General features: G+C 42.0%; 1 protein-coding gene across 1 annotated transcript in view; it reads left to right on the forward strand.

The window, feature by feature from the left end:
* prickle2b (prickle homolog 2b) overlaps window positions 1-25,253 on the forward strand; it is a 115,752-nt gene that overhangs the window by 291 nt on the left and 90,208 nt on the right. The window contains exon 2 of the mRNA XM_058631670.1: window positions 1,029-1,114. Coding sequence (XP_058487653.1) covers window positions 1,029-1,114 — 86 coding nt within the window. The remainder of the gene's footprint in view (window positions 1-1,028; window positions 1,115-25,253) is intronic.

The following is a 25,253-nucleotide window of genomic DNA, read 5'->3' on the forward strand; positions in this document are numbered from 1 at the left end:
AAATTAGCAAACTGTCGTCAACTGTCACGATTTTATTGGTCAAAAATAATGAAGAAGATGCTGATGATGATTATATTTAAATATTTGTACAGAATATGATTTAAATTGTGTTTTAAAGGTTCAGTGTGTGATAATTAGTAGTATGTCGGAAATCACCAGAGACACCACAATATGATACTACTGGATATTTATGTCACAATGCCATTCCTTTACTATTGCACTATTTTTGTTTACATTCCATTTTATGTTTATAATATTTGTTTGTATTGCTGCTATGTTAAAACAATTTCCCCTTGGGGATGAATAAAGTATTTCTATTCTATTCTATTCTATTCTATAATACGATATTATCACCATATTTAAGTCACGATATGATATTATTTAAATCACAATACGGTATTATCATGATATTTAAGTCACAATATGATATTGTTTAAATCACAATACGGTATTATCATGATATTTAAGTCACAATATGATATTATTTAAATCACAATACGGTATTATCATGATATTTAAGTCACAATATGATATTGTTTAAATCACAATAGGGTATTATCATGATATTTAAGTCACAATATGATATAACGATATAGTCAGGTTACGATATTATCACAATATTGCAAAGTACTTGCGGTGTTTTCAGAAAGCCAAAAATGGTGGTCTGTGGGCCAAAAACTGGCCTGCCAGCACTCATGTCTAGCCCGGTAGATGAATTCAAAAGATTTTTAATAAATTGTTTGCTTTTTTTCTGCATAAATGAAAACAAATCATGTAGAATTTAAAGCCTTTATTCTGAAAAAAGAGATAAACTGAGTGAAAGAGTAGTTTTTAGACACAAGTTACGTTCTTTTTTAAACAAACACGTCTCTTAAATATTCTTTTTGTGGCGTTTTGGCCTGATATTCAACTGCTTAATAGTGAAATATTGGCCACATTTACTTGTGTGTCTTGAATGGATTCAATTCAGTATCTACAAATGCAGACATGGCGGTTTCTCCTCACTTTGTCTTCACGTTTGTCCTCAGCTGAATTGTGTGGACGAGCCACAGAGAGGACAACCCTGCGTCACCTGTGGAGAACAGTGTCCTGGCTTTGTCTTGCATCAGTGGAGGTACACAAACAAACTCTTAAACCAGCAGAATGTTGATATGTTAATATTTAGCATTTAAAACAATGCTCATCAGCTAACTAATGTAACCAGTGTCCAGACAATGTTGAGTGAGTCTTGTGTTCTGGACGTGAACTGATGAAACATTCCATTCATGTGTTTCTTTGATGGAAAAGGCAGATTTTCCATGTGGGATGATGGAATTTCAGTCTCCACCTGATATCTGACTTTTATTTGCTTCACTCAAACACAGTGTTGTTGTTTTTTATGTCTGCAAAGATGCAGGAACAGGGAATATCAGGCTTTTGTTGTGGTTAAATTATTATTGTTTTTATTTTATTTGTTTGATTTTGAATGGTTTTACTCAAAAAGTAAAGGATTCTGGATGATTTAATGATTTAATCTTAAACCCAAAGAAGAAAGGATTAGAGTTTGGTGGTGAATATTATAACGATATTAAGTCACAATACGATATTATAGCGATGTTTAAGTCACAATATGGTATGACGATAACGATATTATACGATATTATAACCTTGTGAGCGATCACCTGTGAAAACCTGTGAAATCATTAAAAAAACATTATATAACAAACATGAATATAAAAATGAAATATTTTAACACTAATGTAAGATTTTAAGATTTCGTGATGAACTTTATTTACGAAACAGTTTCAAACGCTGTGACATAGACACATGTATGTTTAAAGGTGCAGTAGGCAGGATCTCTGTTGGAATGAAGAGGATTTTTCCTGCCGGTGAAACTCTCTTCGTCTTGTTTGAGGTTTCTTTGCAGTGTAGGACGCGTCTTTGTCTTTACGCTGCAGCACCAGAAAGGGTTCTGTATGCAGAGAGAGGACGTGATGTAGACGCTGCAGTATAAACAAGTATTTTTCATTGTTTTTAGAGTTGACACCAGTTTTCTGTCGTATCCAGTTACTTTAAATACAACAAACTGCTTTTGTTCCATATACAGTGAAACAATGTCAATAACAGCTGTACGTATGGCTTCTTCCTCAAGTATATCAGCATCAGGAGGAAACTTTTTCGTGTTGAATAGAATTAGTCATGCGTGCTGCTGTGAAGGAACCATTGTTCTGCCTGTGTGTGTGTGTGTGTGTGTGTTTGTGTGCGACCTCTCTCTTCTAAGATAATAGTTTTTCCCGTAAAGGCGGAGAGGATTCTTCGCCCTGAGGCTTCCACTGTCACTCCACGTCTTCTCTGGGATAATATAAACGTCTGCTTATGCTGCTGAAAACACAACTGTATATTGTTGTGGAGACGTGTCGCTGCTGCAGGTGGTTTGAGTTAGTGTGAGTTAAGAGTATGACTAATGTGTGTGTGTGTGAGGAATTCACTGTCAAATACGTGTTGGTTTCTTCAGCATCAGCTGAGTCTAATAACCAGAGTCACACAGTTCAGCAGCTTGAGCAGCTTGAGCAGCTTGAGCAGCTTCAGCAGCAGCAGCCGCGGCGGCTTCATGGACATGTTGTGATGTGCGTGTCTGTATTAACAGCTCGTGGAAACAAACTAAAAGTCTGTTCCACTGACAGATCCTACATTTTGTAATCGTGCAACACGATAAGATGCTCGACTCAGTTCATGGAGGATTAGCTGACGAGCAAATAGGAGAAAGTAAATACGAAATGTTATCATGGCTCATACTGTTCTGATCTGAGGTCCACACCCAAACCTTAATTACTATAATACTTGTTTTGTCCATAAAATCTTAAAAAAGTTGAATCCGTGTTCACCAAACCTTTGACAAACAAAATGATTCATGGATTAATCGAATACTCGCCGCGGCCCTAATATGTGACCTACGAGGTCAGATTATAGAAAAAGAACACAACATTTACTTTTTGTACATATTTTACATAGAAAACTGAAAATTAAACACGTTTATATATAATGTCCTTTCACGGCTCACCTGCAATACCATCATGCCCCACTGGGGGGGTCAGAGCTCACACTATGGGAAGCACTGATGTAGAGAAACTCATATTCTTCATACATAGACTGAATTGTTTTTTGGATGCAGTCTTCCTCAGTGAAACTAGATATTGTTGTTATTGATTTGCCTGAGACTGACCCCTAGTGGCAGAAATGACCTACTCGAATTCAAACAATGCAGTATTTTTGGCAAAAGAAGAAAGAAAAGTGTCGAGCTTCTTTGGTAACATCACTGAGCACCAAAATGTACTTTGCATAAATAATTTTTTTAATTTTATTATTATTTTCATTTTTTTCATTTTCTAAGCTATCAGTCCTCATCATACATATCAAACATTAATACATTTTTAAAGTTTTTGTCATGCTGTGTCAAAAATAGTGATTTGAATGGGTTTCAATGAGGACATTTTTGTCTGTAGGTGTGTTAGTGTGAGCATTTTAGTTAAAAAAGAAAAATACATGAAAAAATTGAGAACACTGCATACACAGAATATGCATGAACAAAGGATCAAATATTCTCGAATTTAAAAGTGTGTGTTTAAGGGTTAAACTAATGAGTGATCTATCGCTTATTTTCTCGGCTGATATTGATCCACAACAGAAGGGGGAGGGGCTTATACCATTAAAAAAACCCAAACCTGGTCCGGTCTCCTTTGCTGTGGCTCAGAGGAAACCCCGTGCTCAGGAATGCAGCTTTTATTGCCCGTCTCACAATAAAGAGAAAACTTTCCCTGGAACAAACGGTCGTCAGTGGACACAGAGACGAGTGAGAGACACAGAGACGAGTGAAAGACACAGACGCTGCTTTATTGCTCCAACTTTGGCTTTTTCTTCATGAGGAGAAAACTTTGCCTTTTTCACTCACACACAAATATAATAATATTAATAGTGAAAAAGTCTCTTCATGCTTATTTTACAAGGTGTGATTGTAATGAAGTGTTTTGGAATGTGCTGCACATGAAGTGACCCTGAGGTCGATGAGATGAAGATGAGGCTGTGGCCACCTGTGCTCTCACACCAGATGTTGTTGGTCTTCTTCTGTTTTCATCAGCGTAGGTTTTGTCCTTCCTGTCTGCAGGGTTTGACGGCTCAAAGTCATTTCTGTGATGTTAGGTCATCACCTAAGTATGTTCCCATTGAATCTCTGGTGACGTTAAAAAAAACAACCAATATTTGAAGATAATGTGCAAAACTCTGTCGAAACTCGTCAGATTTGGACAATTTGGCAGCATCACACACTGTAACACAGCATCTGTGAAGGTTCTGAGTCATGACAGTTGCCCAATGTCTTCATTCCTGAAGATCTCGACAATTAGTAACTGTTAGCATGGTCAGGTTGTAGAAATCATGGGTCACTGAAAGTGCTTCAAGTTTGTGCAAGAAACAATAGAAGTTGATATTTAGGCAAATGTCTCCCTTGTTTGTTACGTCGCCACCTACTGTTTCATGCCCTGCATTGCTTGATGTATGTAAATTAGGCCTATGTTGGACAAACATGGAGTCATAATTACTAGGACGGTGTTGTGGACATGGTCCACTGTCTCTCCAACTGTTGAACAATGAGCGAGTAACGTTAAAACGAGAGAGCAAATGACGACCTGATGCCTGGGAAATGAACATTCACTGACTTTGACCAAGATCCCAAGAGACTTGTCCATCATGGACGAAGACAAGCTCTTACAAGTTGTCCTCCCATCTTAAGCTGTGTCAGCACATTTGGTCCTTGAATTTGAGGGAATTGGTCCTGGATAGTCCTTGAATTTGATGACAACAAACATGTGTGGGAACCTTAACGTCTGTAATATGTTATATCTTATATGTTTGCTGCTTTATTTGACCATTAAACGACCGTCTTTGTTTAGAAACTGAAGTTTGTTTCACTCCCACACCAAATTTCATAGTGAACATCAGGGATTTTAAATCATGGTGCATAGAAGTTGTTGGTCCACTGTTGTCTCCTTCACTGAGTTCAAATGTGTTATTTCTACATCTGTATCGACACAAGTGAACAAAACTTAGTGAAAAAAGCAGCAGCAGCAGCGGCGGCGGCGGCAGCTGCAGCTGCAGCAGCAGCAGCTCTTCTCTCCACATGAGCTTAAAACGCTTGTTTTCTCTATGGACTTTGGTGCAGGATAGTGACCAGTTTCCAGTCAGAAATGGCTGCGTAAGAATAACATATTCTTAAGATAAAGGAGACTTAAGTTACTTAATATTTTATCACGTGAGACATTTTTTATTATAACATAAATATAACTCTGTGTCCTGATAATAATATCAGGACACAGAGTTTGTCTGAGCTCTAACAGAACAAAGACGAGTCCAACACCCGGGTTTGTCTCTGGATTGTGTAACTATTCAGTCGTTGAATGTACAGGATCTACAGGATCTGCTCCTTTCTCCTCTGTAATAATGTAGACGTCACTGAGACGAGCTCCAGCGAGTCTTTTATACTAAGTTGCCTGAGTGTGTTGAAGCATTTCTCATTCAGGGTGAAGAGAGGAGGAGCCGCTCTAGTGCCGCTTATTGAAAATCAGCCAGGCTTAAAGTGAAACACTCCCCTGAAAGTTGTTGGACTCAAAATGTGACTGAAGTCTTTGTCCACGAGCTTTGAAATACACAAAAGTATCCAAATACATCGAAAATACCAGCCAATAAAACGATGTTTGTATGAAACCGTCCAGGTCACGACACTCACTAATGGTTTTAAAGGTAAATGGCCTTTAGTTTTGGGGCTTGAAGCATAAAACACACACATACTAACTTGTTTTTCTCACTTAGTGAGGACACATCACTGACATAATGGACTCCATAAACCCTTACCCTGAACTTTACCATCACAACTAATATAAGAGCCTAACCTTAACCCTTAACCTTGAAAAAACCCTTTAAAGTTGTCATAAAGATAGGTTTTTACACACTCACACACACACTCACACACACACACACACACACTCTTTCTTAAGACATAATTGTCCTCGTTGGCCTTTAAATGAGCAAATTGTCGCTCCATAATTAGAGCTAGTTTTTGCGATATATAATTCAGTGATTGTGGACAGTATGGTTGATTTGCACTTAACTTCTCAGTGGTCAGTGGTTGGTAAAGGGTAAACTTGGACTAACGTTAACTTTCAAACGTCCTATATTTGGTGTTACAGCAGTTTCGCTTAATAAATAAGAAAATGTGACGAATACACGAGTGTACCGAACAATATGAATACACGTCCCGTTAAACCACTATAAAACAAGACAATCAGAGCCGGCAGACTCCACCCCATTCATGCAACACGCCTCTGAAGGTTGTGTGTTCAAATACACTCATTAAGACCAAACATGTCATATACACCTACTAAACACTCATGGTAACTTGTGTAGACGCTGACTGTTTTAATCTTTAACAGATTACCAGAACTAGTTATTAAAAACCAGGACGTGACCGATACTAATACTAAGCATCGTATTAGCTCGTCTCTCCATCTGAGACGGAAGCTGCTCTAGTCGTCGTCTTCCTCTTCTTGAAAATACAAACCTGGCTGTTTGTGAGTGAGTGAGTGAGTGAGTGAGTGAGTGAAACTCAGAGTAACCTGAGTTTCACTCCGAGAGCAGATACTCCTCGCACAACAAGCCTCTCCTGAATAATTCATCCTGGCCTTAGGCTCGATTGATTTCCCTCGTGCTAACGAGGCTCATTACCAGTCTTATTACACGAGCACAGAGTGTGAGTTTCCTCTCTGATCGCGATCATATGACCCGCCCCTCGTCTCTGGAAGGCTACACTTGACCTGTCGGCTAATGTGGTTTAGCATCGGCGCAGAAGTGAATCAGACTGGACAGGATTGATGTCATGAGCTCTATTTCTACTCTGACTTCCTGGAGAAAAGGGCACACGGTAAATTCAATTGTATGGCAGCAGGTTGAGTTCAGGTTCAGCCAACGCTGGACAAAGCTGCCGTTTGTGACTTCAAGTGAAACTTGAGTCCATTAATAGAAGAAGTGACGAGTTCCTGCAGCAGCAGCAGAACCAGAGCGAGAGCGAGGTTGAGTTTGAACCCGGCTCTGAATGGCTTGTTGACGTCTGTCCCCCCGGTAACCCGGGCTAATCTGCATGACACAGGCCGACTCGCGGCGGCTTTTCACTGTGTTAACAAGACGGCCTGGGGGCAAATAATGACCGTGTCAGAGGGGGCCGGGGGCATGAATGACGGCCGGAGAGTTTTCTCGCTGAAGACGGGCAAAATCTGAGGTAGAGCGGCAGAAAGAAAGAAAGAAAGAAGGAAAGAAAGAAAGAAAGAAACAAACAAACAAAGAAGGAACGAAAGAAAGAAAGAAGGAAAGAAACAAACAAACAAAGAAGGAAAGAAAGAAAGAAAGGAAGGAAGGAAGGAAGGAAGGAAAGAAAGAAAGAAGGAACCATTGGTTGTCAGTTCACACAATAGAGACTTGAGCAGATTTATCACTGAAGCTGTTTCTAGGTGATGACATGGAGACGGTAAAGCTCCTTCTCTGGACGGTGTCCAGGGATGAAGACACTTTGTCCTCTCTCTGTCTCTGTCTCTGTCTCTCTCTCTCTCTGTCTCTGCAGTTTTGGTCGTCACGCTTTGTTAAGCCTGGATTTTTGTGCAAATGCCATGTTTTGTCTTTGACATTTGGAGGACTTTTATTTTGAAAGGGCTGTGTTTGGACAGCACTGTGGGGTCATGTGATGTCGACACTAAATGCACGTCGAATCACTCAAATAAACCCACACATCATTTTAAATGAGATAAAAATGCAGTGAATTGCGATAAACTAATGAAATTAAAGTGAATAAGAAGAAGCCCACATTTTTGTAAAAAAAAATTTTGCACAATTTTGCAGTAAAGTAAGTCATTTTTTGTTATTTAACATTATTTACTGTAACTGCATAAATATGGATGAATGTTCGTATGTATGAACATTTTAGGAATATAATAGGAACCAAATAATGGTATTTTTCATTTCATAACATTCATCGCAATAATATTGTAAATCTATATAGATTTAGTTCACACACTGCAACATGTGCTGTCTTTGCTCAAGGACACATTTACAATAGCAGAGGGAATTGAACCCACAACCTTCCTACTTTCACTTCTGAAACTTGAGTACATTTTATATCAGAAAAGGACTTTTGATGCTTAAGTACAGTTAATGTCATAAACTTTAAAACTTTGACTTAAGTCATATTATAAAATAATAACATTCTTGTACTTTTACTCAAGTATCACTTTCAGGTACTTTATACAAGACTGAGAAAAGTTGTCATCGCCATAATAAAAGTGTGTTTAATAAAAATGATGAATCTTTACACGACGGCGTGTGCTTTCAGCTTTATGTACAAAAACTAAGAATAAAGATGGCGTGTGTGTGTGTGTGTGTGTGTGTGTGTGTGTGTGAGAGAGTGTGTGTGTGTGTGTGTGTGTGTGTGTGTGTGTGTGTGTGTGTGGTGTTGTGTTACGTCAGGACTCTGCTCTCGGTTGTCATTGGTTCTCTATGAGATGTTCATTCTTTCATTCTTTCATTCTTTCATTCTTTCATTTATTTACCCAGCGCTCTGAGCCAAAGTATCACATAGGATAAACAATGTCAGACCTAAATCACAATATAAGTCATATTTACACCTTTTATATCATTTTTTTAATTGATTAACAAATAATTCAAACAACATTTTTGGTAAATGAATCAAAACATTCATTTATATTCATGTTATTTATAAAAAAGAACTAAAAGTTTGGTTAAATTACATAAATGTGTTTTCTCTCCTGTGACTCGTCTTCCAGAGCGTTAGAATATTCTGTACAAACACAAGCACTAAAGCAGTGGCCCGTGGGCCAAAACTGGCCCGCCAGCATCAGTATCTGGGCCCGGCAGATGATTTAACAAAATCTGATATAAATGATTTGCTTGAAAGATTTCATATCGAGTTTGGAGCTTTTATTTTGAAAAAAATGTGAACTTATTCAAACCGATTGTGAATTGACAGTTAACCTAAACTAAATGTCTGCTGTTGTCATGGAGACAGCCAGGTTTGAGGAGTAAATGTCTGTAAAATAAATACTTGCATGTGTTTAGGCTAAAGAAGAAGCAGTAACTCTTAATATTATATGTATATATCTATATAGATATATTTTAACGCCGAGCGCGTCGCTGACGACACGTTTTTATCGCTGTAGTTGTGCAACAGTTTTGTGCCATCGTATTTATTTTTTATTTTTTATAAAAGCTGAGAAGCTGCACGTTGAAGCCGACGTGTGGTTATTACGGTAATTTCACTCGTACTGTTTCGGGAAGCCGGCGAATCAGCGCCTTTGTCGCCACAGAGGAGGGAAGTTTTGTTTTTCTTCAGTTTTTAATGGTTAAAACACTATTTTAATGTGCAGTAAATTGTAAATAGCTGCCAGATATTGAAAGTTATTCTGGAAAAAAGAAATGGGCAAAAGCACTTAGTTACAGGATCATTTCTGGTCTTTTTATAGTTAAAATAAGCAAAAACAAAAGGTCCAGGTGGACATTTTGAGAGTTAGGTGTTAAAGGGTGAAGACACAACATGTGTGTGTGTGTGTGTGTGTGTGTGTCCTCACTTCTTTAATCGTTCAAATTGACCAGTGTATTAACATTAATATTAATAACACATGTTCCTGTGAAGCGTGAACATAAAGCTGTTACACAACAACAGTAGAGATTTATTTTTTAATCTGATCCACGTCTTCAAGCTCTTTTTGTGCATTTGTGTGTGTTGTGAGTGAGTGAGTGAGTGAGTGAGTATAAAATCCGTGCCATTATGTCTCACTTGTCTGGAATCATGACTGCAGGTCAGGACCAGTTGCCGGGGCTGTTTTATTTGAAATGTTTCTAGAGGGCGCTGTGGAGCCATTTTACCAGTCCTGTCCTGTAACTCACTTCAGATCATCAGAAGTTTCATGAGCTTGTGGTTCCGCGCTGATCCGTCATCGTACATGTGTGGAAACCAAAATCCTTCCTGAGCGTGAGAACAGGACGTGGACTAAGTCACAGACCTGATTTTTTGACCTGTATCACACTTGAATCTGTATTTCATGGGTTGGATGTTGTGTTATGTTGTGTTTGATAGTCGTGGTTGTGTTGTTGTATTGTGTGACGACCATGTTGTTGTGTTGCCTTCTTGCCCCGGGTAAGTCTTGGAAAAGATACTATTCTTAATGTCACTGAGGCTTTTTAAGGACGTGACCTTTGACGATCAGCATCGGAATGAGCCGCACGTTTGTCGAGAAGCTTTTGAGAAGCTTCATCTTGTCAGGTGATATTTCTTCATAAATCTATCCCTCTGTACTCGTGTGTGAAGCTCTCCTCTCCTCTCCTCCTCTCCTCCCCTCCTCTCCTCCCCTCCTCTCCTCTCCTCCCTCCCTCCCTGCATCTCCTCCTCTAACCCGTGAGGTTGAGGCAGTGCATCACTTCAAAGGTCTCTTTGATTTTCTCCTCCCTTTGTTTTAAATCTGTCTTCAGCCACTTGTTTTGATCCAGGAGCAGAACGAGGAGGAGGAGGAGGAGGAGGAGGAGGAAGGTTCAAACAGTTGGATTTCGTGTGTTTGAAACCTCTTTTATCTGTGGATGAGTGAGGGAACTCTGGTTCATACCAGCAGCAGCCAGTAGAGGTCAGCATTGCACAGCAGCAGAATCCTGAGCTCCTGCAGGAGAATGAACTATCATGTGAACAGCAGAGGACACTGTGTGGACACAGATCATGTCTCTGTCTGTGACGTCCACATCACCTCAACATCCCGGTGGAGCCCAAATCCTCATTTGTCCAAAGTGCAAAAGAGGAGTGTTCAGTGATTCCATTGGTTTATTGATTGAGCCGGTGCCTCTGATTATGGGCTGGCGTTAAGTAGCACACTGAGCTGCAGGAGAGGGGACAGAAACTCGAAGGCTTTTGTGTGTCATTAATGTCTTTAGTCGCACAACTGTCCAATGGTTCCAGTGACAGACTTTAGACTTGGCAGGTGACTCAGTAATGTCGTGTTTCCACTGAGAGTGGAGAGTGGAACACGAATGGTACCAAAAGAACCACTCCCAACTGTTCAGTACCGGAGTCATGGTACCGTACAGGTGGAGCTAGAGCCACGACAGTCTGTCGATGGGGCGACAGGAAAGCGTCACTCCCTTGAGTCTTCATTACAAGGAAACAGTATCAGTTTAGTACCTGCTTTTGACAACTATCATAGATTATGATACCAGTTTTTTCTTTTTTCTAAAGATAGAATTTAGATTTAGTGTTTTATTTGAATTTCTATTCATCATCACTGTCTCTCCAGCTCTTTTTCTGTCCTCCTCACGTTGTCTGTCTCCGTGTCTCTGTGCTTTGACGTCATCAGTGGAGTGGGCGAGGTGTCGTCCTGGTCCCCGCTCACACTTCTGCATGAGTCAACGCTGCATTTACATGTGCGTGCTTGAGTATCAGCAGCAGAGAGACTCTAGAGTGAAGGCTTTCATGGATGAGAGAGTGCGTCTGTGAGGTGATGTGGAGGAACAGAGGGAGGAGGGGAGGAAGCAGGAGATGAAGAAAGGCTCTGAAGCATGAGCTGACTTCACTGAGACCTCGGGTCAGCAGTCACACATCACTGAACCAGAAGTGTTAGCGTAGCATAGACGACAAACCCTCTGTGCAACATGTTTCAGCAACGTCCTCAAACTCACTTTTGGTATTTCAGTGCAGTCGTTTCTTTTTTTTAAGACTAAGACTGTATTTAGATATTTTCTCTCTTTCTGTCTGTGGTTTTTGTGTCTCCCACATTATAAAGCTCTATTTTCCAAAACGTGTACTCTTCTACTTTTACACCAAAAGATCTAGGGCCTTTGAAGTTCTTTATCGCAACAGTACAAAGTTCTTTATCGTGACAGTACAAAGTTCTTTATCGCAACAGTATGAAGTTCTTTATCGCAACAGTATCAAGTTCTTTATCGCAACAGTACAAAGTTCTTTATCGCAACAGTATGAAGTTCTTTATCGCAACAGTACAAAGTTCTTTATCGCAACAGTATGAAGTTCTTTATCGCAACAGTACAAAGTTCTTTATCGCAACAGTATGAAGTTCTTTATCGCAACAGTACAAAGTTCTTTATCGCGTCAGTACGAAGTTCTCATCGCGTCAGTACGAAGTTCTTTATCGCAACAGTACAGTCCGAAGTTCTTCGTCACAGTCCGAAGTTCTTCATCACAGTCCGAAGTTCTTCGTCACAGTCTGAAGTTCTTCGTCACAGTCCGAAGTTCTTGGCAGGCGACTTACTCAGGGAAACCTTCCGGTTCCTTCCTCTCTCTCAAAGCTCTGTCTTGTGAGAGAAGAGAAGGATTAACTGGATTAGATAAAAGAATAGATAATCTCCACTTCCACCGAGAGGTGAAGTTCGGTTCAGTTCACTATTTGCATTTTCATCCATTTATCCTCCTCATGAGATGAGGGTCGCAGGGGGAGCTGGAGTCAAGCTCAGCTGACATGTGGCTAAGGGGCGGAGTCAGGGTCAACGTTAAGAGAGTGGATTTAGAGCGTTCAACCAGTTACTCTGTAGTCACTGTGCCACACACCATGTACCCATCATTTGTGCTTTGATTGTCCACACTTTGAAAGGGTCTGTACCACTTTGTGTTTGGGTACCTCGACACCTCTAAAGTCCATTCCCTTCAATGTCTGTCCAAACTTGGCAGGTGACTTTCTAAGAGCACCAGTGTGAGCGCTGCCGACTTTAACGCTGTTTGGATAAGAAATGTAACAGATATATCAGTAAATCACATATTTACATTTACATTTAAGCATTTAGCCAAAGTGACTTACAAGAGACGAATAAGCTACATAGAAAGAACTCGGACAGAGGGTGAGAGTGCAGAAGTGGATCCAAGTGCATCGTGCAGGGGAGGGGGGGGGGTAAGGTAAGTGCTCAGACAGAAGACGCTCTTGGAAGAGTTGGGTCTTAGACACATTTGTCTAAAGACTCACTTGATATAGTGAAATAGTGGATTACGACAGAGGTAAAACAACCACGTCACAAGAAGAAAGAACACATGTTGGATGTGCTCCCGAATCCAACGCTCTGGGACATTTCTATGTAAAACCTACTGTGTATTCGGCTGATTTACTGTGACACAAAGATGACACACGTGATATCAATGGTAAAAGTAGCAGTGTTTGTATGTTGGCAGCCAACACGGAGGAACGTAAGGACGTTCCGACAAACGGCGCGTGACCTCGGAAATTCCAACTACAACTGGAACGCAGCGTAACAATGGTTTGTGTTTCCCACTTGTGTGGAGTGTGGAGAAGTCACGGGTGACGTCACTCCTACTTCCGACGTCCGAGTTTGGGCATGAGCCTTTGTTTACTGTGCCACAGTGTGTCACACTCGTACGACATCATGCTATCACAAGCCCGATCTTCTGTGTCGCCGACGGGATTTTGGCATGTGCACTTTACACTTCACTCATTACCGTAACTCCTAGACCGTTTGCGATATTGAGAAATTTAGAAAACTATGGACTGGCGATGTGTCCAGGGTGTGACCCGGCCTTTCACCCTATGTCAGCTGAGATTTGCACAACAAAATTGGTAGAAAATGGATGGATGGATACTGGAAAACAGAGAGCTAGAGCTTTGAGCACATTACGGTGGAACCTCAGGACTTGACCGCCACACGTTTGTGATGTCAGCTTCTCAGTACCGTAATTCTTAAACTGTTGAATAACTTGGACAAAAAGGGGCAGAAGAACGCACTCATTGAACATTTTTATGACAAATCTACAGCCAAAGTAAATCCAGGCAGGACTGATTATCGTGAGAAACCCAAGGTAAGGGGTTAAAAAGCACATTTGACATCGGTAGCCAGTTCAGACACGAGGATTGTGAGGTGCGTTGACGAGTCCCGTTTTAGTCCTTGTGTTGAAAGAGACAGCGTGGGCATTAGTCACAGGCACAGACACTGACTCACTCAGATTAAGACGGATGAAAGTGGGAGCCGGTAATGATCACATTTAAGCTATCGTCATCTTGACTTCACATAAAGGTCTTTCTGTTGCACTGACAGCGCCGCATTGTGTTTATGCTGCGTCTGTCTGCTCCATCGTCCATCATCACTCACTCACTCACTCACTCACTCATCCGTCCAAGTTTGCTCAGAGCAGGTTGACCGGTTGCCAAGGCGATGAGAGTGCTGGTAACTTTGCTGCTACCTTGACAACGGGCCAACACGCAGTGCGTTATCAGTGGGACAATGGGCTCAGAGCAAATAAAGCATAGACCGTGAGCACATCAACAAAGAGGTGGTTGCTCGCTTGACGCCAGACTTAGTTTTTTTTCCTCTCTGTCTCCTTGTGGTCAGTATTTTAGAGTATAGCCATAAAGGCAGATGCCGAAAGAGAATTAAAAATGCATTGTTTCTGTGGTTTTTATTGGCCGTGGTGAGCTTCAATGTTTCGAGCGCTCTGTGATGTATAGTGAACGCTGTTTTACCAAGAATGCGAGTCTGTGGGAAGCAGATTTAGTTTCTAATGAAAGTGTCAGAGGCAGTTAATGTTGAGTATAGAAAGGAGATGAGTTTGTTTTGGTGCAAACGCTGGAACTCTGTGCTCCTTCACCTGCATCTAATACACGTATCTAAAGTGAGCGCTTTAACAACAGAGCCGTCATTTGTGTCGAAGTCAAATACATAATGAGTTTGTGTTTGTGCCAGTGACGTTTGATCAACTTCCCCGAGAACAAGACGCTGCTGAGTGCATCGAAAAATTGAAACCAGACCTTTGTGGAGTGCGGTGCGCGGTGCTATATACTGTATGTTCCTCATTTATGGAACAAACGCTGCTCGCAGTTATTTCCACACAATGACTGGAAACGTGGAGACAAGGAGATCAGAGGGAGTTACTCAACACGCCAAATATTGTGACATGAGCTGTAACCGTGTGTTTATCGTGTAACGGTTGTAATGTTGTATGACATATTGACACCGTCGGCACCGGCTTGGCCGAGCTTCCTGTCGTCCCCGACAACGGCGTGGGACACTGACGTTTACTCAACAACAACAACAACAAAACTGACTTTAGACACTTACTTAAATCTAAAATCTCTTAAAATGACTTTTGCCTCTTTTTGTTACCAATATGCAGCCATTTGTGACTGGAAAGTGAAAGTTTGGAAACCTGCACCAAAGTCCATAGAGAAAACCATCATTTTTACATCACAGGGACACAGGAGCTGCTCGTTTGTTAAGTTGATGTCACTGATTAAAATCCCAATGAAGGATTTCAAACACCGAAGTCACAAAAGAAGACGTTTGAACTTACTGATGGAGGCAGCGGTGGATCAACAGCTCCCGTGAGCCGTGATGTAAAATCAATGATTTTCTCTATGGGGTTTGGTGTTGAGCACAAACTTGAGTTTTCAGTTGGGAAAGAGATGAACACAGATTTGGACAAAATGAAGTTCCATCAGTCAGACGTGGACTCTCAGGCTGATAACTGCCCCCTTTGCTTTGCTGTCACAAAACAAAGCCGCGTATAAGCTCCGTGTTATCCTGTGCAGCCGTGACCGTGTCGTCCGTCTCGCAGACTCTGGCGACGGATCTGTCGTGTGTCAGAGGTCAGCTTCTAACCGGCAAATCCCCCCTTTACTCCCATGTAATCCTGAGTCCTGCAGTTTTCCCACCGCTCATCTTATCCTCATGTCTTTCTTTGAGACACATGTGAGGTAGAAGAGCGGCATAACTGTCCAACTAGTCTCGTGGCAGGTGACTCACTCAGGGAACACAAGTTGTCCTTCGTATGAGACGCCCTCTGACCTCTGACCTCTGCTGCCCGTCCCTCTGCTCTGACTCCGTCTTTGTCCCAGACAGAGCAAAAGGTGCATCATTTACCGCCGAGCGTTCACATTTCACATCGCCTGACACGGCTGTTTCTCGTAGGTTGTGACCTGCTCGATGCACCTTTTTTTTCTGTAATCACGTGACGACTTCGTGTCCATAAACATGATTATTAAATATCATCAGCTGAAAACTCACCCACGCAGTTGGACAAACACAAAGCTTTGTGGCTTTTTAGGACGGTTTATTGACAGAAATTGAATACACACGTTTCTACAGTGGCCTGAATGGACAAAATAGTTGCCAAAGGGAGGGGAGGGTTGTTGTTTTTTACTCCCACCATTAGATGTCACACATTACACACTGTCCTTTATTTAATAGTGTGTTTTGTGACCGTCATGAAACTGAAACTGTGGCGATTTATTAACGATAACGTTGGACGTCACCCAACAGTTATTTATCTTTCCATTTTCATGGGTGTGTGTGTGTGTGTGTGTGTGTGTGTGTGTGTGTGTGTGTGAGTGTGTGTGTGTGTGAGTGTGTGTGTGTGTGTGTGTGTGTGAGAGTGTGTGTGTGAGGCCACATTATTTTACAGAGGGGGTTGAAATGTGGCAAAGCTAAGCTCACTGATGAAGAATGCAGAGGAACACAGCGCAGATCGCCCGACTCAGCACATCCAGTCAGCGTTTACAGGCCTAAACTGCTGACTCACTGTTCGACCTGATGTGCACTGAGGAGAACATCAGTGGAAAGAACACACACACACAACTGTACAGCTATTCTTCTTAGGACGCCACATTTTAGCCTTAAACTCCCTTAGAATCGAGGTTCAGCCTCATTAGGACCAGGTTTTGGTCTCCATGAGGACTACTGGTCCTGATATCACACGGGTCCACCGAGTTACGACCAAAATAACCGTCCCTTTTTCCTGGCACGCTTCCCTTGTGGTGAACCAGAGTAATGATTACGGTATGATATGGGTGGAGCTAGACCCACGGCAGTGAGCTGATTGGGCGACAGAAAAGCGTCACTCCCTCACGACTGGTGTTTCCTCAACGTCCGAAGTCTATTCTCTTACGAAGCTTGACCAAATGTTGAGACAAACAAGCTCAAACAGAAAAACCAGCTGCTGTATGTCCACCATTGTTGTCTGTTGTGTTGTGTTCAGCGGCGTTGTTCGTAGTCTGCGTCGCAGCACAGTGGACTCCCCGCCCACCAAGTAAAGGTGCTGTTCTCAGTCAAAATCAAGTACCGTGCCACGATGGAAACACAGCTTAAGGACACCAGTGTGTTCCGCGCCGTCGTTAGCGGTGTTTGGATGAGGGAAAAATGAAGAAGTTGGTGAAAAATGCGACATATTTACCGTTAAATGAGCCGCTTCTGCCCCGTCTCGCTTTGAGGAAATGAATTGAAACGGACATCGTCTTCACCTTCCTCTGATCCGGAGTCTATTCTCTCACAAAGCTCCAAGACATGTTGAGACAAACGTCCACAAACTGAGCAGTGGTTGGTTGTTGTTGGTACGACGTCGCGCTACGTATCGTGCTGACACAGGCGCACATGCCCCGCCTACCACGCAAAGGTTCTGTTCTATGATAGAAACACAACAACACACAAACACACAAACACTCACTGCATCCCACCTGTGTGAGGACGCTAATGTCGCTAATTATGAGTGGAGGGAGCACGCACTCACACACACACACTCACGCATGCACACACACACACACACTGTAAACGATATGTGGTCCTTTTGTGAGATTTTGGCGAGAGGTTGGGAAACCGGCTCAGGGAGAAGAACGGCGGCGTCATCACACGCGTTAGTGACAGATGTGGATCAAACTCCACCCAGCGAGGACATTAGAAGACACACAAACGACGCCCGGCGTCTCACGAGCCGAGCAGATGGAAGTTAAAAAAGTGCCATCAAAACTATATACAGGCCCAAACTGGTGCAGCGTGTGAGTTCTGGGTTTTCCACACTCCACTGTGGGTTTTCTCATCATCGCCGGAGCTGCGGCCAAACTGTTTACATCTCAGTGTGAACGCGCCGTCATTATATATCGATCAGTTCCTGCTCGGCGCGCACATGAAAGCGTCTTTTCTGGTCTAAACTAATAATCAGTAAATAAAGAGGCAGATGGTGAGCGGTGTCATCAGAGTCAAACAGGAGACAAATGACAAGCAGAGGAGACTTTGATCTCCACCATAAATAAGCAAGTGGGGAACATGTCTGTGTGCATTTATTAACTCTTTAGGACCTAAACATGGACCTTGCCTGGACCAGTAGTCCTCAAAACCTGGTCTTAATGAGGCAGAACCTAAGATTTCATTTTGTACATTGTTCTATATTCACACAGCACACTATTTGTTTCTATATCTATTCATATGGTATAGAAGGACACGATTATCTTATTATGTTTCTTTTTATTTTTAATACTGTTAGAAATAAAACTGGGTTTTTTTTCAAACACAAATTCCTTTTATCCTGAAAGCAAATTAACCAGATTCTGATCAATTTGAAATAGTTTGAATACGACTAAATCACAATATTTATGTCAAGGCACTTTACACATTAAGGCAGTAAACCTTGTCTTTAATATTATTAAGGGAGAAGAACAAACGCTGACTGAACCAAGACTCAGAGATGTGCAGCATCTGCCTGGGCCGGTTGTGGTGAAAGGAAAGATGGAGAAACCAGGACCAGATGTAGTTCTAAATCAGTCTTGATAATATTTTATAGTATTAAAATGTCATTTATACAAGCAGTACCTAAGCATGAATTTTTGAAATTTGAATTGTGTTTAGGTTAAGGTTAAACCTTAACTGGTTATGTTTAAGATTACATTTACAGATAAGTGTCCTTAAAGAAAAGCTGCACAAACATGTGTGTTTAAAGGTCACATTACGAATATACGGGACAGAAATATGGATAATTGGGATGTTAATTACACACACCATCCTACTGAAGCTCCGCCCCCCTCCACACGCCTTGTAATCATTTTGGTTACGTCGACTGTACGACATCGACAACTCTCATTCTGATCGGTTAACTGTGAATTTGTTGAAAAGAAAGCTCTGAAAATTCAACCACGATCCGGCGCGGTGTCCGGCCTTTAGTGTCTTTGGTTTATTTTGTGACGTTCTGAGGGTTAAGAGTTGGCTTAAGGGTTAGGGTCAGGCACTTATTGTGATGGTTAAGGTAAGGGTAAGGAGCTAGAGAATGAGAATGAAGTCACTGCTGCACAAATGTGTGTTTGCTAAGTCATTATGTGTGTCATTAGGAGTGTGTGTGTGTGTGTGTGTGTGTGTGTGTGTGTGTGTGTGTGTGTGTGTGTGTAAGTAAATAAGAGAGAGAGAGAGCAGGTGTTGTATGCTGACGACTCTTTGTTTAACTGAAGGATGTCCTGTGTGTGTGTGTGTGTGTGTGTGTTTACTTGTAATATTTAATAGCTTGACACCGGAGCCTGAACGCGTGCCACACACACACACACACTTGTGTGTTTTCATTGTGAGACTTTGCTGAGGACAAATCTCATGTTCCATGATTGTCCACTGCAGGACAGGATGGACACGAGTCAGACTCCGGCCGTGTGTGTGTGTGTGCGTGTGTGTGTGTGTGTGTGTGTGTGTGTGAGAGAGTGTGTGTGTGTGTGTGTGTGTGTGTGTGTGTGTGTGTGTGTGAGAGAGTGTGTTTATGTGTGTGTGTGTGTGTGTGTGTGTGTGAGTGTGTTTATGCTCTCTTTGTTCAAGCTAACACATGACGCACTCGCCCTGGTATTTTCGGACTATTTTCCTGACCTTCTGTTATCAACTCACACAAAAGTTATTTGAATCATTGTCAAATGTTTGACCACAAACACTGCACTCACACCAACGCGTACACGTCTACTGGAGGTTAGCACAGTAGCGTCCGTCGTGGCTAACTACGTAGCAAGTGTTAAAAAAAAAGATATTTATAGTTAATAAGAAAAACAACGTTGTCCGTGAATCTGGTTTAAGATGAAAAAGTTGATTTGGTCGCTCAGCGCTGGTGCTGGGATATCTGCTGCTAGCTAAAGCTTGCGCTCTTGGTTGCAAAGTTGAACTTTGTTTACATGAGTTACGTTCTTTAAAAAGACGTAAACGTCCATCCGTTCATTTCCATTAGAAAACAAATAGTGTTGTCGACTAAAACCCGAGTTTTAAAATAAATATGTACAGTAAACATGTTAGCAAATAATTATAGAAGCAGATAAACAGAGGAGAGTTTAAGCTCAGTCTTGATATTTTCAAGTCAATTTAACGGTTGGTAAGAAGACAAGATAAACCAAAATAGTTATTGATTTACATAAAAGTAAAATAAAGATGGAATGATGTCATGTATATTGTGTTAGTACAGTGTAGTTTTTAATTTTATTGCTATTTTCCTAGTAAAAGAATCTTGAACCTTTTTAAATGATGCCAAACTATTGTTACCACAATCACTCAGTATCATTTACACATGTTATTCAAAACAAACTTCTTTACTAAAAGGTTTGGGAGAATTATGCAAATGTCTTCAAGGGAGCCAAAAAGAAATCTCCTGCGACTCATCTATGGGTCTCGACCCAGTCTTTGGGAAACTGTGTCAGTGTGTGTTAAGGTGGTGCAGTTGGAGATAGCTGGTGTTGGTGGTTTATTGTCACTCAGCTCCACCTTTGGCTCCTTTCAGCTGCACATGCTGTAACTCAGACAAGCTGTTTCTCAAAGACCCTGAATAATGGATGATGGGAGCCAGTGTGTGTGTGTGTGTGTGTGTGTGTCCTGGTCATAGGTCCAGATGTTGTTTGAGTGCAGGAGGAGAAGCTGCTGCTGCTGCTGCTGCTGCTGCTGCTGCTGCTGCTGATGTGTGACACTTCATTTATATAAACAGATAAGAGAAACACTAAAACACGACACTGAAGGGGATTTCTAAACTTCCTGCTCTAATAAAAATGTCTGATATCAAAAAGCAGCCTCTCGGCTTAGCTTAGCTTAGCTTAGCTTAGCTTAGCACGTAAACTGGAAGCAGGTGAAAGCGGGATCTGTTGCTGCTTGACAGCTGCGTGACAGCGAGAGTCCGACATGTCGTTCCTCAGCTGCGAGGAGAAAAGCGTCTCACTGTTTCCCGTCTTCCTTCTATTTATTTATTTGTTTCTCATCCTTTGTTCTTGGCTCTGTCAACGCGTGGTATTTACTGCGTGCACGTTGAATGCTATTGATTTTCTCTCGGCACAGAGTCGGAGCGAGCCAGCACTCCTTCTGTTTCTGCTTTAAATGTGTATCGAGTCCACGCTGGAGCCAAACATTCAATCTTTTGTTTTCTTCTTTTAATCAAAATCACAATTTCAGACAAAGGCTGCGATTCACGTCTATTTTTGACTGTTCTAGGTTCTGTTTTTAAGAAAACAGAATGTGTTCAGTACATGTTGGAAACTGTTCTTATCTTTAAAACCTCAAACTTACATTACAGCAGAGATGAGTTAAGGTTTTAGAGCGTGGGATTTATCAGCATTTAACTTTATCTTTATTTTCTTTACCTCATAATGAGCCAATTACAGGAAGTCTTCTACCAGGATTCAGTTGGTTGCAATAGACGACAACGAGATTACAGTTTTAGTGTTTTTTTATTAATTAAAATTCAATTAAAACAGTTTTAGTGGATCATTTATGGTTTATTTAATCAGTTTAATCATCATTTTATATTTAGTCTGTTGTGAATCTGCAGTGTTTGTGGCTGAGGTTCTTGAAATCTGGCAAAGATGGAAAATTAAAGGTCTAGATTAACAAAATTCCAAGGTTTGGGCCAAACTACATGCGTGAGCATCGAGTCCGCGTCGCGTAACGTCTCGCTTTTGATTGAAAGTTTTTCAGATTGGCGTTGCCAAAGGCAGTGAAAATGATCGCAGTAAATCAGATTCAGTCTAATTTACAACCAAACACATCAATTTCTCAAGTTTCTCTTTCTTTAATCCAGTTTTTTTATTTCAATTTAATTATAGTGTCTGTTCAGCAGACAGATGGAGAATTAGCTCATGGCTAAATCTGGTCTAAATCATCTTCTCTGTTTTTGTCCCAGATACAAAATACATTTAATAAACAAAGCTGAAAGTATTTGAGTATCATTTATATATATATAAATACACGTGTCTGTCGTGTGTTTACGTATGTGTCAAGAATATTCTTCATGTGTTCACCGAGTCCTCACTGGTTCAGCTCTGGAGCTAACGGTGCGTATTATTAGCTGCCTCATCCTGATTCATGATGTGACGACGACAGACGGGAGAGTGAAGAGGTCGACTTCCCAAACACAATGGACCTGCACTACACACACACACACGCACACGCACACGCACACGCACGCACACGCACACGCACACATACACACACGCACACACACACACACACACACACACATACACACACGCACACGCACACGCACACACACACGCGCACACACACACGCACACACACGCGCGTGTCATTTCCTTCTGCCTCAGTGACTGACTGATGCAATTGGGTTTTGGTTAATCGACACCTGTGAGGTTCTGCACATTGTAATGAGGAGAAAGTGTGTGTGTGTGTGTGTGTTCTTGTGTTTGTAGGACTTTTTTCTTGCATAAACACTGACCTTATCAGGACCAGTACTCCTCATGGAGACCAAAACCTGGTCCTTATGAGGCAGAATTTAATTGGATCTGAGGAACTGGTTGAGTTTAGGACTGAGATTTGAGTGTTTGTTTGATGGCGCTGTTCCACTGCACACTTCCAGTTTTTTTGTCTCTTCCAGTGACGACACTCTCTGACCAATCAGTGGCCGGCAGTCTGTCGGCGTCACATTTTAGTATCGGCTCAGGTCGCTTTAAAACCTCGTCAGAGCAGGAACTAAAAACACACACGAGGTCCCAGATACTGTCACTGATGGAAAAGCAAGAAGAAAACCGTCGAGCTGGGACACAGTGGAAAAGCATCAAGAGCGTTTTCCTGACATGTCTCGATGTAACAAAAACATGCCATGCCAAGCGACTGGGGACGTCTGATGACGTAACACAAACTTGGGGGTGTCACATTTTGCACTTCTAACTCTTCTAACTCAGGATCGTGAAGTTCAGTGTAGACTGTGATGATAAGAGCCTGAGAGTGTGAGCGTGCGTAGAGTCTGAAGAGTTTCTAGTCAGTAAAGAAGAATCACGCTCTCGTGTCACACTTTGATTTTATTGTCACTGGCTTTGTTTTTTTTTTTTTAGTGAGCCAAAACTTTTACAGTTGCATAATACCTGAGATGGAAGGTTTCATAATCCAGATTAAGGGTGATGTCACAGCCTCCACAGGAGGATTACTGTGAAAATGAGCGTGACGACACATGGATCGCTGATAGTTAAAATGTCGTTTTTGTCACCAGAATCAAACAGGAAGCAGCTCCAATTTGAATTGATTATGGAAACATGGCTGCCAGTGGAGACACAAGAGAAAACACATTTTTACCTCAGATGAAAGTTCTAAGTTTACCAAGTTTTACCGCTCGTCTCTGACTGCAGGTCCACTGTCACTCTGTTGTTTTTAATCCTCAGTGGCTGCCATCTGTTGTTTGACCTCCTCCTGTGTGTGTGTGTGTGTGTGTGTGTGTGTGCGTGAGTGCGTGTGTATGTGTGTGCGCGTGTGTGCATGTGTGTGTGTGCATGTGTGTGTGTGCATGTGTGTGTGTGCATGTGTGTGTGTGCGTGTGTGTGTGCGTGTGTGTGCAGAGACCATGACAACATGTCAGTCAGGCCTCGCGGTGCAGACGACGAGGCAGTGAACGAGTGAGGGTGTGATTAGCTCAGACCTTGTTGAGGGTTAATAAGGTCGCGGCTCCTGCACATGTGGGACTTATTTGAGTCCAGAGGTTACAGCCTGGCACAGACAGGGAGGAGGGGTCGGGGGGGGTCGGGGGGGGTCGGGTCAGTGTTGGGTCCACTTGCTAAGTGAGCATCCGTCATGATCAGGTTTCAGAACCCGAGCGTCTGAGTCGTTACAATTCAGGAAGCTGATTGAAATTCAGCTCATGGATGTAAAATCAGAGATTATGATCACGATAGCTGTTTCTGAAATGACTAACAAAGATCGGGGTAGAGCGAGATGCCTTCCAACTGAAAGTTTGAGGGTTCAATTCTCAGCTCCAGTAGTCTGTATGTCGAAGTTCCCTTGGGCAAAACGTGCTTAACCCCCGTGTTGCTCCTGACGGCAGCGTGTGAATGGATATGAGAGATGTGCATGAATGAATGAATGAATGTATGTATGAGTGAATGGCAAAATGTACTTCCCTTGAAAGTTTTTGAAAATCGCCCTAAATAGACATAGGTCATTGTTTGCAAAGAAAGAAGTTAACTTCAGTGTTCCCACAGGTCCTTGAAAGTTTGTACAAGGCTCAAGGCTCTTGAACGACTTCAGCTATAAGTGACATGGGTCATTGAAAGTGCTTGAATTTTGTGTGAGAGAGAGAGAGAGAAGTGAAGTTGATATTTAGATAAATGTCTCTACGCTGACGTGCACCTCAGGGTTCCCACAGGTCCTTGAAGTCCTTGAAACAGGATTTTCTCATTTTCTCGGCGTCACATTGAGATGAAAACATATCAGCGAGAGCTTTCAACACTTTTGACTCGAGCCAGAGACGTTTGTCAAACTGCTTTTCAGTCGACTCTGAAGTAAAGTTCCCTCTCAGGGAAACGTGCCGCTGATAAAGCGACGTCTCTGTTTTGATTATTTTCTCTTACTTCATTAACTCGATGGCGAGTTCTGCTCGTCTCAGCAGCTCCACAGGTTCTGGATGCTTAGCAACGACAGGAGCGTGACCCTGAAGTGCTTGAGATAAAAACAGCTCGAGCTTCTCACACACACACACACACACACACACACACACACGTGTTTTGTTTTTTTTCCGTGTGTTTTCATGCATGTTTAGGTGCCGCATGCACGTGGACGACCCTTCAATCAGTTTTCTTATTACATTACATGTCATTTATATACAAAACTTACAATAAGTGCATTTAAACATTTGGGTACAAATAAGAGCTAGAAGTAAGTAAGAGCTTCAAGTAAGACAAACTATGACGTGCTAGTCATAAGTGTGATGTATGAGCAAGTTTCTTTTTTTGTTGTTGTTTCTGTCGTCGTCGACGTCTTAGTCGAGGTAGAGTCGGAAGAAATGTGTTTTTAGTCGGCGGCGGAAGATGTGGAGGCTTTCCACTGTCTGGATGTTGATGGGGAGCTCGTTCCAGCGTTTGGGAGCTCGGACTGTGAACGTCTCTGCGATCCTCTCAGTGAGGGGGCAGCGAGCCGGTTTGCCGATGCAGAGCAGAGAGGGCGGGCTGGGGTGTAGG

This window comes from Solea solea, chromosome 6 (genome assembly GCF_958295425.1).
Source record: "Solea solea chromosome 6, fSolSol10.1, whole genome shotgun sequence".
Classification (NCBI taxonomy): Eukaryota; Metazoa; Chordata; class Actinopteri; order Pleuronectiformes; family Soleidae; genus Solea; species Solea solea.